At 38.0% G+C, this 17100-nt stretch overlaps 1 protein-coding gene across 1 annotated transcript in view; it reads left to right on the forward strand.

Moving 5' to 3' along the window:
• The window catches only part of LOC142143974 (putative cation-transporting ATPase 13A4), a 42548-nt gene extending 33189 nt beyond the window's left edge, over nt 1–9359 (forward strand). The window contains exons 25-30 of the mRNA XM_075202278.1: nt 649–721; nt 3184–3355; nt 5161–5378; nt 5510–5598; nt 6701–6781; nt 8719–9359. Coding sequence (XP_075058379.1) covers nt 649–721; nt 3184–3355; nt 5161–5378; nt 5510–5598; nt 6701–6781; nt 8719–8940 — 855 coding nt within the window. The 3' untranslated portion in view covers nt 8941–9359. The remainder of the gene's footprint in view (nt 1–648; nt 722–3183; nt 3356–5160; nt 5379–5509; nt 5599–6700; nt 6782–8718) is intronic.
• The last annotated feature ends 7741 nt before the right edge of the window (nt 9360–17100 follow it).

The following is a 17100-nucleotide window of genomic DNA, read 5'->3' on the forward strand; positions in this document are numbered from 1 at the left end:
TTACACACTGAAACTGCTAAAATGTCCAAATCACCCCATACTGGCTAAACTTTCCTGGATTATACTGAATGATTAAGAAGCTTTCAGAGGAATAGGTTATTGTTAGTGAATCATGGCTATATCACATCACTCCATTTAAGATTATTCTTCTTCCTTAACACATTTACTCCTTCCCTGTTTCCAAGAGCACATTCCCATTGTTATTATTCAGGGCAGAAAGTAACCATGTTCCAGTAATTATGATGCACTGACCAATATAGGACATTTTATGACTCCTTTGTAGGTTTATATTTAAGTCCTTCGTTTTTGACTTGGTGTCCTTTATTTAGATCCCTATTTCTCATAGATGTACACTTCAATATTTCCCTCTATGGTACATGCAATAAGTTTAAAAAATGTTGTAAATATTACAATAAAGTTGTAGTCTCATGTCTTGGGTGATGTCCCTTGACAGAACATATATTTTCTATGGACACATGTTATTGGTTCCTGTTAATACATAAAAGCATATCCTAGTTGCCCATGATGTAGTACATGATGGGTCCTTGGTGCTTTAGTACAAGATACATTCAAACTCCCAACTGCTCTGTGTTGAATTTGAACTTTGGATATTAATTCACATAATATTTTTCTTTTATATTTCTGTAGCAAATAAATATCTTGTCCAACTACCAGCTCCTGGTTCAAGATGTGGCTGTAACTATTGTAGTCTGCTTAACAAGTAAGAAAAATAAAAAATATCATATAATCATCGTAATTTGTATAAAAAAATGTACATTTTGTACACCCTCATTTCTGTATACAAGTTTAAACAAACAGTGATTTTCAAGGGTTCCTGCTAAGTTCTTTAAAATAAGCTTATAAGCAAAGCAAGCATTTTTTTTTAACAGTCAGCTACAAATGGGTAATTATTTCTGTAATAACATGTTATCATTCATTTTGAATTAATTTTAAAAGTTCAAGAATGGTCCTAAAATGTTTTATTATATTTATAAGTAAGATCTCTATACAGTGAGAGCATTTTGTTTTGGAAATTACTGATACATGTAATCACTGGTGTGTGATGCCATCTAGTGACAACATTATTTAATATAATTTAAGAATAAAAAAAAAATCAAGGTACAGGTTTTGTGTTGGTACAAGTAGTTGCAGGTCGAGTTAAAGTTATATGATTGCATGAAAAATTGGTTTTATGGCACATTTTTATACTTTCTGTGAGTGATTGCTCTATACTGACATATTATAACATGCAGTAGGTCAAATCACTGGAATATAGGGAAAGTTAAGCGCTCATTGACTTTCGGATTTAGCTAGGGTATTATAGACTACTAAACTTTACCTGGATTATATACTTTGTGTGATTGAGAGGCTCAGTCCAATTATGGGGATGACATATACTGTTAATTAATCACCATTTATTAAACCTGATTAAAATACATTCATATACTAGGATTAAAACTCCTAAAACACATTTCCTATATTATGAGTAACAACTGCCATATAATAAATGGGTTATAACAATTAGCAAATAGAAACAATTAACAAATAAAACCAGACACCCATAATATATAAACTGGGATTAGTAAACTAATGGAAGGTAAATGGCAAATAGTATAGATGTTGCATGGACCCAGATATAACAGTCACTGAACTCATTGATTGGTATTCCTAGCATATAAGTCCAATAGAAGAAAGATGGTGTTCCTTAAATCTCTGTTATTACAATGTGAGTACTGTGGTCACTGTCCTTATGTATCGCATTACAAGTGCTGTGATGCTAGGTATAAGCTTGTTACTTGCGGTTCCGGTGCATGTAGACTCGGTGGCCAGCGTGTTGAAAACGGAGACTAATCCTCGTGATCCTTGTCTATTAATGATAGAGAGGAAGGCGCCTGCTTTCCACCGTGGAACGCATCCGTCACAGGAATGTATAGAGCTACTGGGCCTGATTCTATTTTAACAAAAAGAGCATGGAACTTGATTGTAGTTCTGCCTGTATTCAAATCCAAGCATATCTCAAGATACGTCTCCCTTTGAATCTGGGTGTAAGTGCACTCTGCCTACACAGTACTTGCCATACATAGACAGAAAGAACAGACTGCAGTATATACAAAAGCGAATGTGCAATATAAAGTAACATAAGAACACATAGAAAAATTATTTTATCATAAAATACATTAACAACTTTTAACAGTATAAATATTAATACAAATATATATATATATATATATATATATATAATGTTTTTTTGCACTATTAACCTTACTTGCATACACATGTTCTCTGATAGCTAGTGGCATGCACACATGTAGAATTTAAGAGAAAGTCTATGCCGTTGTCGGTCATCACCATTAGTCAGCACTTACACCTGCCTTGTAGTTGGTGCAAATGATACAGGTGGAACCAAGCATACTTACGAGAGACCCAGGACTTGAGTAGTCCGCAGCTAATTAGGCCTGCCCTTATCGTACATGACCTAGGTTACTCCTGCCCTCCCCCACCCTACTCCTCCACTCAAGTCTTAGGCAGTCGTGTCCTTTGAGTTCAGATATGAACTGCATGCAACTGCATTCTTTGGCGTGAGGTTGATTTCTGGGCATGCGCAGAACTTTTTAATGCAAAATATACTACGCAAAAGGATGTACATCCAAACATGGATCAGGTCCACTGTATTCTACTTAATGTAAAACATGTTCTGTAAAGCTTATTGTAAACTAGCAGAATTCTGAAAGGAGTGTCAAAAAATGCAATTTATTAAAACACTATGTTCTGTAGATGTTTTATCTTACAATCTTATGTCTGCTAATGCTGCTGTCAAACAGCCATGCCACTTAGACTATAGGCTCATTTGGGCATCTTCTGTTTGATGTCATTGTATGTAATTTGTTTATGTCATTATCCCCTCCAAGTACAGCACTGTGTAAAAGATAATTATAATATTATAATATCAAAACGTATTTCTAGAGTAAAGCATTAGTCTACTTTTAAATTTATTTTTGGAGCAAGCACCCATAGACATGCAGACATATCTAATTTGTATCTCTGTAGTCTATACTGTTAATGTAATTACATACCAGAAGAAAAGTAGGAAGGAAATTAAGGAAAGTGATTAGCTGATAAGCCATATGGTAATTGAAAACTGATATACTAATAGAACACAATTACTTCTCTTTATTTTTCCAGTGAGCTTAAACCACGCGTACCCCAAACTATCACCATACAGACCTCCAGCACAACTCATGTCACCCCCTCTTTTGCTCTCAGTAGTGCTTCATGTGCTCTTCACTGTTGCCATACAAGTCTATGGATTCATTGTTGTCCAGGATCAACCTTGGTATTCTGAGCAACCTGACAGGTAAGAAACTTCATTTCTTATAGATCTATTTGTATTTTATATACTAAACATTATTTATTTCTAGCTGCTTTTAACATTTATTTGGAAAATAGGCAGTATGTGATACACTTTGACCTGCAGTGAATTTTAAATTCCAATTCCACCCACATCTACATATGTTGTTTTAAATAAGATTAAGTGAACAAGTAACATTTTAAATGTTACTTACATGCACTGCAGTGTGCATGGATGTTTAGCAGATCCATGGATGTTGCTAATGGCACTCAGTGTAAGATACTCTCTACTTCCCATTCAGACCATGTTCAGGATTGTGAAAGACCCTCCTTTGTGAACTATATATGAACGTTTATTCACAGGGGAGGAGCCTTGACAACCACAAGGTTAGTGTGAAAAGGCACATCTGAAAAGCAGGAGCATTTTAAGAAATTAGTGGCCTAGTATACATGATAAGTGTTAACCCTCTTCCCGTACGTACGCACTTTCCAATGATGAATGAATCTTGTACGTGCAGCATTGAAGAGCAGTTACTTAGTCTCCCAACTGTCCCTGAATCAGGACGAAAGTCTTTTTATGCAGGATAGCGGGACAGTTCCATCAAATCGAGACTGTTCTGCCACAATCAGTATAGTTGACAGACTGTGCTGCTCTCTCCTACCTCTTCTTGCATCTTTGACAACCTGGTGCTGCTGCTGGCTTCTTAATCTCTGTTGCTGCTTGAACCGATCCTGAAAAGTTAAGACCCTGTTTTGAAAAGGTGTATGTATCATTCACCCCCTGGAAGTATGAGAAACAAGGCAGCACTCTCTGGCTTCTTTTTCCCTACGGTATGTTAATAGCCCTCATCAAGCCCAAATTACATTAATAGCTCCACATTTATTAAAGAGTCCCCATATTAACCTAATAGTCCCCATCATTATGTCCCCTAAACACCCTCCACCCCTGTTATTCATCACACTCCCCCATCCCTCTTCAAACTCCTCACTCCTGTTATTCATCACATACAAGCAAACACCAACCCCTTCACTATCTCCATCACCCCCAAATTCACATTTCATACCCCTCACTCCTGTTTTTTATCAGCCTCCCTATTCCTCTTCTTCCTTCCATTCCACACAATCACTAACCCCTTATCACTTTCCTTCCTTCCCCAACTATCATTAAACTCCCCTTGTCTTCCCTTAATTTACTCCCACTATTATTAACCTGTCACTATTTTCCTCCCACTCCTCACAATTATTAACACCTCACACCCCCCCCCCCCAATACTTAAATACACAGTGTGATCCAATGTCGTTTCTCTGCCTCTCCCTTCTTGACATGATATGGTGACTACCAGTCACTGATAAGCTGGGAGCATGCCATGCTGTGACGACGTCACTACGTGATGCACCCCCAGTCTATCAGTGACTGTGAGCTGCTGCATCATTGAACAAGACAACTGATGGTGAAGCACCCATGTGATTGGGCTCATGAGTCAAGGAGCTGGCACAGGGCCCCCTGACTTATGGGTACTGCAAACCCTGCACCCATTATAGTTACACCCTGCTGGTCAGGAGAAAAGATCCGTGCTCAGTACTATTACATGCCTGGGGAGTAAGATTTTGAAGTCTATTCTGTTTCACCGAATTTCACCCAAAATTACATTTTTAATTTTGGGTGGAATTAACCATTAAATCACAGTAACAGGTCTGTTTTGTCATAAATGGCTGCTTTCCATTGCAACAGCATACTAAACAAGAAAACCATACTGAATACTATGATTTATAATTTGACATTCCAGAGCAATTCTACCTATTATTTTTCAGCATATGCATCTTTGGGAATGAAAGTCTTATGAATACCAGTACATTCAGTAATAACAGCATACATCCAGTAGCAAGTACACACTCTGGGTTTACAGTGAACATGAGTCACAAAAGCTATGAGACAACAACCCTGTGGCATCTGACTACCATCCATTGCATAATTGTTGCATTTGTATTCTCCAAAGGCAAGCCATTCAGACAGGCAATCTATACTAATTGTAAGTATTACTGGAAACAGTTGTTTTAAGAATATTATAAATGTTGTAAGATACTATTAAATTAAAATATGATTATAAAATGTCCAATACAATAAATTTGATTTTCACATGGCGCTAATTTGTCTCTCCAGACACATTCGCTATTGTATTGGTGGTCCAACTTGGAGTTTGCATTTTCCTTTTATTTGCTGACATAGAGAGTATATACACTGTAATGGAGGTAAGTGAAATGCAATATATACTAAGCTCAATAAGCTCGATAGTGTTAGTGACTATCTAATAGAGTAACAAAATAGCAAATAATGTGTGTGTAAAAGTAACAAAGTGACAGTAATGTGTACACACCCTTGTAATAATTATGTATACAGTAGGCAAGTATCTCCTCTTAAAATGACATACATATATTTATTTTAATTACTTCTCAATTGTTGATCATATATGTTCATATTGACTAAGTTCTGTGATAAGCTTTGCCTCAGCATTTTACATTAAGCAGATAAGCGGTATACTATTGATTGACTTGCACATGTTAATCTAGAGGTCAGCAACCTGTGATTCTCCATAGTGCTTGGACTTGTAGTTCCACAGCAGTTGAAAATCCACAGGATGCTTACATCTGCAATAAATTAAGAACATTCTAGTGATATTGAACATCTCTTGCTATAAAATCATGGATATATGTTATATAACACTATGGAGCAGATTAAATTCTCTGTGAAGTCCTGCCAGACTTCACTGCAAATGTCCGACTACATGCACTTCAAGTTAATAGGGTACTGAAATCTCAAGAAGGTGCGAGCTAAAATAGGTTAATAATTCAGGCCAGACATCGCCACGGACCATTATGAAGGCCTTTCCAGAGGCACATTGCTCAGGATTGAATCTGTCCAAATGACTAGAATGTTCAACACATTTTATTAGGTTGTGCACCTATCATTCATTAACCCTTTTTCCTTCATGGTTACCATGATTCATTAATTCATCCTTAACCCTCATCCTACATCATTGTCCACTTTCAGCATCATTATACTCCATTAACTTAATTCCATCATTATAATAATTCTTTATTACCCCAACTTACCACCATTCCCTATTAACCCCTTCTCTTTATTATTCTCCATTTAACCCCTAAAACTATCCACCCGACAAATCTGCCCCTCACACACCCATGCTGCCATGCTACTCCAGAGGGGAACTGATCATACATCAGTTTTCTTCTGTGTATTTTTATGCCAAGCTTCTCATCCTCCTACTCGCTCAGTGAACAAATTTGAATTGAATCTAAAGCATTATTATATGATAAAATATGTTTTTTCTTTCAGCTTGTGTGCGTTCCAACTTCTTGGAGAATCACCATTTTTATCATTCTGGTCATTACTTTTGTGGTCTCGATCTTAGCTGAAGTAAGTATTGTGCTGATATTGGACATTTGATAATTGCTATGTTTTCACAGGAAGCTCTCATTATTTAAGTGTACTTAACATGTGAGCAGTCTGCTCTTCTAAGATTGTGAGGGGGCAATGCGTGCGCCATAAACCCCCATTGGAGCTTTAAGTTTCAGTACTGTAAAGCCCAAGCCCAAACTAGGCTTCACTGGGCAAAGAGCAATGTCTTGCGCATGTTCAGAACTACAGAGTGGTGGCCTCCTAAGCAGATTGCCCAGTGTTGCCAGGCTTGGCACCTCATCATATGTTGTATGAGGCCCTTGTTGTATGAGGCATACTTCATTTCGACAAAAAAAACGTTTGAAAGTGTAACATCAATAGCTTAAAAAACATTTTTAAATAAACAAAAAAAGACATTGTAAACCATTTATTAAATTACAAAATCAGAATGTAAAGTTTCCCTAAAATCTACCAGTTTTTCCTCGCATTATATCAATTGGAGTCTTATTGTTTGCAAGTAAATAATAAACTACATAAACAGCTCAGAGCTAATTCAAACAATGAGCCAATATAGAACAGCATAGGTCGAAAAAGACAATGGGAGGAATCTACTAAAGGATGATAAATAGTGATTTAAATAGTATTTTTTTTAGCAATTTATATGGTGATTTTCAAATTGCTACATCCATTAAATAGAAATCACTATAAAAGTTATTATTTCACTCATTCCCCCCCCAAGTATCACCGTACAGAACAAAATCATTTTCTTGCTGCAGTGTTAAGTATAAAATAAGGTTCATCTATCAATCTAGTAAATAAGATTGAAATCATCAAAAATAAACTAAAAAAAAAACAACTTCATGCTTGTATGGAGATTTTTTCCAATTAATTTCATTGGTCCATTAATTTCAAAGGTTTTTACATGTAGGGCACATGCTGGAAACCCCATTAAAATGAATGGGCCATTAAAATTAACTGAAAAAGTTCTGCTAATATATAAATAAATAAATCGGACAGCATGGCCTTCGCAAATAGCTTGTCTATGGGGACATGGGTAATGAAGAAGATTGGAACCCATATATATATATATATATATATATATATATACATATACAATATTATGTTCTACCACATGTGTTTACCAAAGGTATTTAACTTAATGGTGAAATGTAAAGAAATTAAATGGAGATGAAATCTGGTGTGTGAACAGACATTTATCCTCTGAACTAATTATTAATGCTATTATTGCTACTTCAAGCTTTACACTATAGTAACATGACACAGCTTTAAAAAAACAATTACTTCCCAAGCAATACTAACTTTATTAGACACAGAGGGAATCACCTGCCATAAGTTGCTTATGGAGGGAAGCTACAATAATGGTTTGGTCACAAAACCCCTTTTTAACAAAAATTACTAATATTGTGCTCTACCACAAGCATTTAATAAAATGGAAAGAAATTAAATTAAATGAAAACTGGGAGTGTCACCACATGTTAAAAAGACATTTATCCTCTAAACTCACCATGACATTATTAATTATATTATTGCTTCCTCAAGCTGTACTCTGTATAAAAAAAAAGGAACTGATAGTTCATATTGCAATATATGTTAAGTTGATCATCTCCCCTTGTGGCCAGTCCTGTGACTTATGTATCTCCTGGCCCCTCTATCCACTTCAAATCCTATGCTGTATCATAAATAGCAAATAATCCTGCCAGGCTAAGCAAAGTTGTGTTTTCTCTTGGTGGAGAGGGGAATGGGGTTATCAATATTAATGTTGGGAACATAAAGATATCATCATCTTGTATAAAAGGAGAAAAAAGAACAGGTCAACATACTTGGGTTGTGGGGAAGGTTGAGGGATGGTGTCTTTTATGGCCATTTGTCAGGCTTTAAATGGCAAGACACAATATATATGTGACATGCAATAATTATTCAATTATTTATATTAGGAATTGGTCATAGAGAACAGAAAGCTTTGGCTGCTGCTAAAGAAATCTTTCAACTACAAGTCAAAAAGTCAGTACAGAAAAATTATAAGAACTGTGGAAATGGATCAAAACTGGCCTCCAATCAACCAAACATACCGCACAAAACTGGTCATCAGACATACAGATGAAAAAGCTGAAGTCTATAGCAATCCAGCATTTGAAAACAATGAGTCATTTAAATAGATACAGATCTTTGGGATGTGCCAGATGGCTATCAGCACAGGCGTCAGCTACTTTACTCATATTCAAGTTCTTTCTAAAGGCACTTTCAGAGTTATTAGGTTCAAGGCACACCTATGGAAAAGAGAATGTATGAAGTCACCTAAAGGTCATTCTACTGTTATTACACATAACATGCAGTGTGCAAAAGTGGACAGGCATTAACTCATTTTGTTATTTATGAATTCCAAATAGGCAATTGCTGACCATTGTACATAAACTGTTTAAAGTGAAGTTGTTAAAATATATTCATTTATTTTCTTTTAAAAAGAGAACAAATGATGTGTTATTCTTAGTAAATACCTTTCATTGTTTGTTGTTGTTTTTTTTATATTAAAATCTATATGTATGTATGTGTATGTAATAAAAGAGGATTTACATTGTGTGATGAACCTTCCTTATTGTTACATGTCTACATATGATATGTTAGATTTCTGCCTCATTATCTGCAGCTTCATGATTTTGCTGATTAGCTGTACAGGGTGAGCTTATATGGATGGCAGGAAAACTACCAAACTAAATAACCAGAAAACAGTATAAAGATAGGTACTCCATATCAGGCAGTGGATTTGTTTGAAAGGCATTGCTTAAGTCAAACAAATATTAGATACATTTCCATAGAATTCACAATATCCTCAGTGATTTCAATTTAATTCACTCTGAGAAATTACAACTATATATTACAATTTCAATATTAGCTCTCTGAGATATCACATTGAGGAAGATCTCCAGAACATTTCACATTATAAACAAATGAGATAGTGTAGCAATTTTGCAAATATAAATAATAGTATTAAAATGTGATACCTTTAATGGAGGAAATCATTGTAAGCTCTCAAGGCTCCAAGGTCTAGGCAGGAGTACCTAGATTTTTGTACCATGGGATCTACTTTGTGTACTGTCTGTGTATGTTGATCTCCCAACTCATTTATTGGGCCTTAAACCTCAAATCACTTAAGTACTGTTGTATTTGATTTAATTGAGGATATGGATAGTGAGGCCCTTGCACCCTACAAACCCAAAATCTCTGACACATTCTCCTGCAATTTTTTTATTGAGCATTTGGGTTATAATCACCAGACATGCAGTATATTGCTCAAAGGATAAATAATAATTGTAAACCATGTACTGTAGCAAAATAACCCCTATTACAAACCACATATTGCAGATAAATTTGCTACCCTTGTTGTAAACAGCATATTGCAGAAAAATATCCTGTACATTGAAAACCCTCCCCCCCATTTGCCAATCATGTGTTACACAGATTACCCCCAAAATGCTACCCACTTTTTACACAGAAACATCCCAACTGTTGGCCATCTGCTGCACAGAAAATCCCATAACTGCCAGTCACCTGTTGCGCTGAGATCCTTGCCTAACCTGTTGCAATCCCATGCCCGACTGCTAGCACTTATTGAACCGGATCCTGCAAGTTACCATACAACCTTCTGATGCCACCACATTCTCTTTCAATTGTGTGGGGCCATTCAGAATTGAGAGAGAGTTCATTGGTACTAACTGACCCCAGAAGCCATGTGAATGTGCTGGGAGTAAGTGCCGCTTTAGAAGGTCAAAGTGGCTTGTAAGCGTGTAGGCGTAGTCAACTGTGCACCCATCTCCATCACTGTCAGGAGAGAGCTGTCAGTTTAGGTACATCCCCACTAAGCCGTGGTCACATTCTACCACTGCCCAGTGATCGACTGGTAGATGTAATATTATGGTGATAATAATAATAATAATAATAATAATAATAATCCATGTTGATTATATCATGTCAGGAAAATTATCATATCATTACATTCTTTGAGAGGAGAAAATTGTCATTGGACCATTAGATTCATTGGTGGGTTTCAAACCTAAGTGGCACAAAATAGCATATTTAATGCAAGGAAATCATAGACAAAGTCCTTTTAATTATCTTTTTGAAGGAATCAACAACATATTGGCAATTCTTGAAATATGGCTGCAGTGCACATACCAGAAAGAGAAACGTCATCAGCTTCTTTGTATACTTTAGTAACGCAACATTGCAAAGCAAATTTGAAAGCTCTTTTACAAGTCACTTCAATAAGGAATGATGAGCGACACCTGATTGCAGCTCTTACATTGCCATCATTCTTAGCCTAGCCTTAAAATGTTTTTAAATTTTTCGGACTCTTTCACTACAGAATCTTTGGCCCAGGACAAGCTCCTTGGTCAAGAGAAGTGTTTTTCTGCCTTCTAACTCTGTATTTCTGCCTGCAAATCTGCACCCCAAGAGTTTCTAGCCATACCTCCAGTGAGACAGGTTCATGACGTTCCTGTCCAAAATGGATAGATTTTGGCTCTTGTGATGTCGAGATCTACAGTGCATTATGCAAGCTGCTTCCTTTCCCATGGATTCCATAAGGGTAGGGTACACAATTACCATACTCTTCTGCCAGGCTTTGGCCTGGGGCAAACTGCTTCACTTAAGAGACAATTCTCTGGCCCTGGGCCACCTTGGTAGTTGTAATTCTTCTCTGTATTCAGCTGTATATTGACGGAGAGGAGCACTGGATTTATTCACAATCTCCCCAGTAACATACTGAATTATGTGGCTTTCCTACTGAAACCAATTGAGGTGGGTCTGTTTGCACTCCCTATAGACAAGAAATCCAAGGGTAGAGAATCTGGGAGCTACCTATACTTTGATGAAGCAGGTCTTTGAAAATGCCAATGTTTACCAGAACAGGGATCTAGCCTGGAAAACATGTAGGCCATATTAACGCCTAACATGTAATGTCAGTTCTTTCTCCCCATAACACTTGAATAAGAAGACTTGACAGTAGCCAGAGAGGCTCTTCTGGATATAAAATCTGTGTAGTGTTTTATTTATTTGGGCCTTCCCCAGGTTATAAAGATCTGAGCAATTGCAATGGAAGCCCTGGATGGCTGGTCACTGTACTCTTTGACTCATGAAACCATCCACTAACTGATGTGTACTGGGACCAAAGCTGGGAACACATTCTTAATTCCAATAAGACTCCAAAGACCCCTGTAATCTTCTTGCATACATGACTCTATATCCATAACCCTGCTATAGTTTGGAGGATAACGCTGATTATAATACAGCACAAGACATGTCAATTATTGGCCCATTCTACCAAGCCTGCTCAAGAAGCAACCATGGGGTAGCTTCTACAATCAATAAAAGGAGAGAGGAGGTACTCCCGCAACATGGAGAATGGCCTGATCAACTTGCTGTCTGTCACCAGAAACAAATCCTTGTTTTTCAATCCAGAGACTGACGCCATGTTCTTATACAATCAGGGGATCCTCTAGAAGGGCTTCATCACATTATCCCTGTCACCAGCCAGTTGTCATGCACCTTCCTTGCTCCTCCCTGCACTCACAGGAATAAATGTCTTCCCCTTCTAGCTGACTCGCCCATTGCCTGGCAACAGGATGTACATTCTGATCTAGAGATCAGTGTGTCCTGTTGCCGGGTAATGAGATGCCTCTTCCTGCCTGATCTCTGTGAGTCCCGCTACTAGGCAATGGGACTCTTCCAGGCAGACGGAAGCAGGGCGCTCAGCTGACCCTGCTGACAGTGCCATCTGATAAGCAGCCCTATTTAAAAGTCACTCTGGCATTTCTCCAGTCCCAAAGTATCTATTGCCCTGTGCTCAGATCTCTGCTCATTACTCTCAGTACTACTGTTACTCCTGGGTACACTTTTGTTTATGACCCCTGCTTCTGCCTTAACTGCTCTAACTTTTCACGATTGAAAATATTATCATCATCTGGTTTTGACCTCGGCTATACCTGATTACTCTTTACTTACTCCTTCGGTATCTTCTACATCTGTTCTGATTTTGACACAGCTTGTCCATTCTCCTCCTCAGAGTATTACCAGTTACGTCGCTAGGAATCATGACCACACCACCCTCTGGTTTGTAGGGATTTACAAAGTCACAAAACCTTGGAGAGGTGGCGATTATATATCACTAATTTCAAAAGAAGAAGCTAGGTGGATATTTAATCTTAAAACCTTGACTCCGAAGGGACTCAATGTAGATTTCGATTTGGGATACTTTCTAAATTCATAAGATCATTATCCTATCCATTGTTCCCACTCTGCCATTCAGCATTCACAACTGGGACCAGTTTACACAATTCTTCCCCCCGCCCCCCCCCTCCCTTTCATTTTGTATAGCTCTACCAGGACTCACTGTCCAAACACATCCCTCTCTCTATATATATATCATTTCCATTTACATCATGCCACGCTCTTTTTGTTCATGAGCGTAACAACCCTTTATCCCGCTATCACTACATTTACTACATTTACCATATACAACATAATGTTTTATTTCAGGTAAAACAAAACAATTTGAGATTTCATCCATTCACTCTCTCACATGGGTTCATGAGACCATCAAATAAGTGCGCATATATATATATATATATATATATATATATATATATATTTCACAATCTGTTAATAATGACATCCGATAGGATTGTTAATGCCATTTTGTTTTCAATCCGGGACATACTGCTTTTTTGTGCACTCCGACCACCAATGTGCCAGTTATACATTACCATTTATTGGTTTACTTATTTACTTGTTTACTACCACCAGCTGAGCTTTCGGACAATCAAGTGAAAGGCTTGCCGCCGGATCAAAGGCACTATGCATCGGAGCCTCCGGACAATTAAATGAAAGTTTTTGCCGCCCAATTACAGACATCTGGGCTTTATAAAAGGACTGAAAGAAACACCAGTCTTATCACCACAATCCCTGAGGAAGCTCATTGGTCTTTTTGACCACGCGCGAAACGCGTTGGTAAAACTACCATTACCTTACAGATTTCAGCACCGGCCAGAACAAAAGAACCCAAGTCTAGCATGCTAGATTTTCATCTATAAATACACCTACCAGACATCCACTTTTTACGAGGATTACACAGAGCGTGCATACGCCACCTCCAATATACACGAGCTGCGGGCTTGCGATCTTCACCACCATAAGGCTGACAGGCTAGAGACGCTGCCGCACCACAGGAGGAACCTCTGCTTCGTGGATAACTTCAACTCATCCAGCGGTCATGTAAGTCACATTTGGTTTATACAGACTTTTTGGAGCATCTACCACGGGCTACACTTTGCTTTTATTTGCTACCCCGTTTGGGCTGTTGTGCCTTTGCAGTGAGCCCGTTGACGCATCAGGATTTTGTATGGGACATTTGTTTTTGGCAATACAACTGTATCTCACTTGTTTTCCATCTGTTCTTTGGACATTTCTACCTGGATATTGCAATACCGTTTGCATATTTACTAATTTTTATTTTTTATTTTGCACAGTGACCAATCCTACCATTCAGTGATACGCCGATATTGATGGACTAATCTATCCATCCTACAATTTTCGGCTCTGATTGTTGTTCACATGTTTATTATATATCGTACATGATTGTACCCATGCCATTATATTTCCTCTTTCCGGCCGGAAAGTACATTGTGCATATTATGGTTTAATAAATTCAATTATTTTTACCCCGCTACATATATCCTATTTACCAGCGCCTTGAACCTGACATATCTCTATAACCAGTCCCCCTTCCGGGAGGGTAGGAATTCCCTCCCATACACTTTCAGGTTCGCTTTTTGGCTGCTTCATATGTCTACAGATAGCGCAACCCACCCTTTCTGTTTTTTCACGTCGCTAGGACTGTCCATGAGGCCTGCAACTTGCACTTTCCATAGAGCCAAGCTTATACCTCCTTGCGAGGGTTTTTGATGAACACCAGGGAGGTTTAAGACTCTAGGCCTTGTGGTTCAAGTGAGTCAATCCAGCAAGTACATCCATTCCAGGTGAACAACATGACACCAGTACAGGAAGGTGGTAAAGGAGGATGAAACACTGCATTGACTTTAGAGGTCTGAATTACATCAAGACTATGTCAGGCAAGAATCTTTATGAATTTGATCTCGCTGGGATGTATAACCTATTCTGGTTCAAAGAGAGTGATGAGTGGAAAATGTCCCTCAATGAGAACATGGGCATTACAAATATTGTCTTATGCCCTTTAGCTTATATAAATTCTATTCTATTCATGTAGAATAGTGTAGAATATTTTCATATACCAGATATCATACAGGAATCAACATTGACAGAGTATGGGGAGTCCGCAGGTTGTTGTCCAATCTCAGGATTGGAAATTGGTATAGGTGTAAAACTGGAAATAATCTTTTAATGAAGTGCTGTGACCACATGAGGATCCAAGCAGTGCAAAATTAGTGATGAACGTAAGGCCCAGGAAAGTGACATGTGAGGAAAGTGAGCACATAGTAGAAAGTAGAGGCGAGAAATGTAATAACTGTAAACAAACAGCAACTGACGACGGCAGAATGTACTACAGGCCAAAGTTAAGGCTAGATACTGGAATCTGGATAATCGACACATCTGCTGATACAGACAGGAGACAGTGGTAAAGATGAAGAAGTTGCAGTACTCCAAATGTGAAACTCTTATCTGTGGCAGAAACTGGAACAAGCTGAGTGAACACCAGGAATGTTTTCCAGTGCTGGTTACTCACTGGTGAGAATCACTTGGTGGGGTAGCTATCAATAACACACGACCAGCAAAGCCACTTTGTCCGGAGCGGACAAGTCATAATCAATGAAGCTGAAGCCAAAGTGTTGGAAAATGTAGAAAAGTGAGTGGTAAAGGTGAAGTTGACAAACCTTTGAAGCACCAACAGTTAAATGACAATTTCAACTTTGCTTGCGCAAAGATTGGTAGGAATGAAGTCCTTATAAAGGCTGCATACAGGTGAGGTCTCCTAATTGACATGTCCTCAGGCAAACCGCTGATTGCAGTAAGTGAAAAATAATGTGCAGTTGTCAGTGTTGATGGTGCACTGCCACCTGTCGTCTTTAGCTGGTACTGCTGGGGATCCTCATAGGATGATTGAAAACAGCTGAAAGAAACACAAAATACACCAAATGATCCAAAGCACAGAGCCTCTGCAGCTTTCTTGTTGGCTAATGGCATTAATTTGGTACAAACACTTCCTGAGTACGATGGTTTTCAACAGATAAGTATTACGGTACCGCAATGTTACACTTGATATGCTCGAGTTATAACTGTTATAACTACAGGAATGTGACAACTATATTATAGTTGCAGTATTGAAAGTCTTAATCTATGTACTGTAAATGTACTGTATCTGTTTCATTAAATAAATTCTTCAGGTTTTTGTGACTTATTAATTTGTGAAGCAGGGAAATGCGTGTAACTACTGTACAGAGTGAGATTGGGACACACACACACTAGGAAACACCAACTTAGACATGACACCTTAATTAGTGTTTAATAGCTTCAGACATTCTGAGGGAAATATATGGTCATTGCCTACTAGAAGGGTCAAGCAATATAACTGTGTTTGGTTTGGCAACAATGACTTTAGCTACTGTATTTAACAAGGGCATTGCAAATCATACCTAGAATACATTATACTGCATTATGAAATAAAATCTAACTTGACTAACCCTATAATAAATTGTTCATATATGGGTGCATTCAGGGACGCTGAGAGGATAGTGGAGTGGCTGCCAGTTATGGAAGGGGTGAAGTCAACACCATCCATGACACCAAATGAGACACTTTAAAGGCTGGGCAAAGTGACAATAGTTTTCTATTGGTCCGCTTGATCTCACCGCTCCTAGACTGAGGGCACAGCATTGGCTTTTGCCAAAGCTGCACAGCCAGCCTGGGAGAGAACCATACAGATACACATGCTGAGACTTCATATTTGTGAACATGGCAACTGCAGAAGTACTATGGAGGGTCTCTATCTCTCTCAATTGTGGTTACTAAAATTACTTTTTTTAATATAATTAAGGGATACAATAAACAATTGAGCCAACTCACAATACACCTATAGTACTTCTTCTGTTTTGGTAAATAACCAAGCACTGGGTCTGGTGGGCTGAGGGGAAGGGGAGCACCTAGGTTACCATGGGCTGGGTCACTGTTCCTAATAGGCTGTCCAAGTAGTGGTCAAAGTGGAGCTATGGAAATTTATAGCTTGCGGTATGGAAAATGTAAGTAAATGGAAATTGATAGTTTTACAATTAAAGCAGTAGGAGAAGTGG

The sequence above is a fragment of the Mixophyes fleayi genome, chromosome 3, assembly GCF_038048845.1.
Source record: "Mixophyes fleayi isolate aMixFle1 chromosome 3, aMixFle1.hap1, whole genome shotgun sequence".
Lineage (NCBI taxonomy): Eukaryota > Metazoa > Chordata > Amphibia > Anura > Limnodynastidae > Mixophyes > Mixophyes fleayi.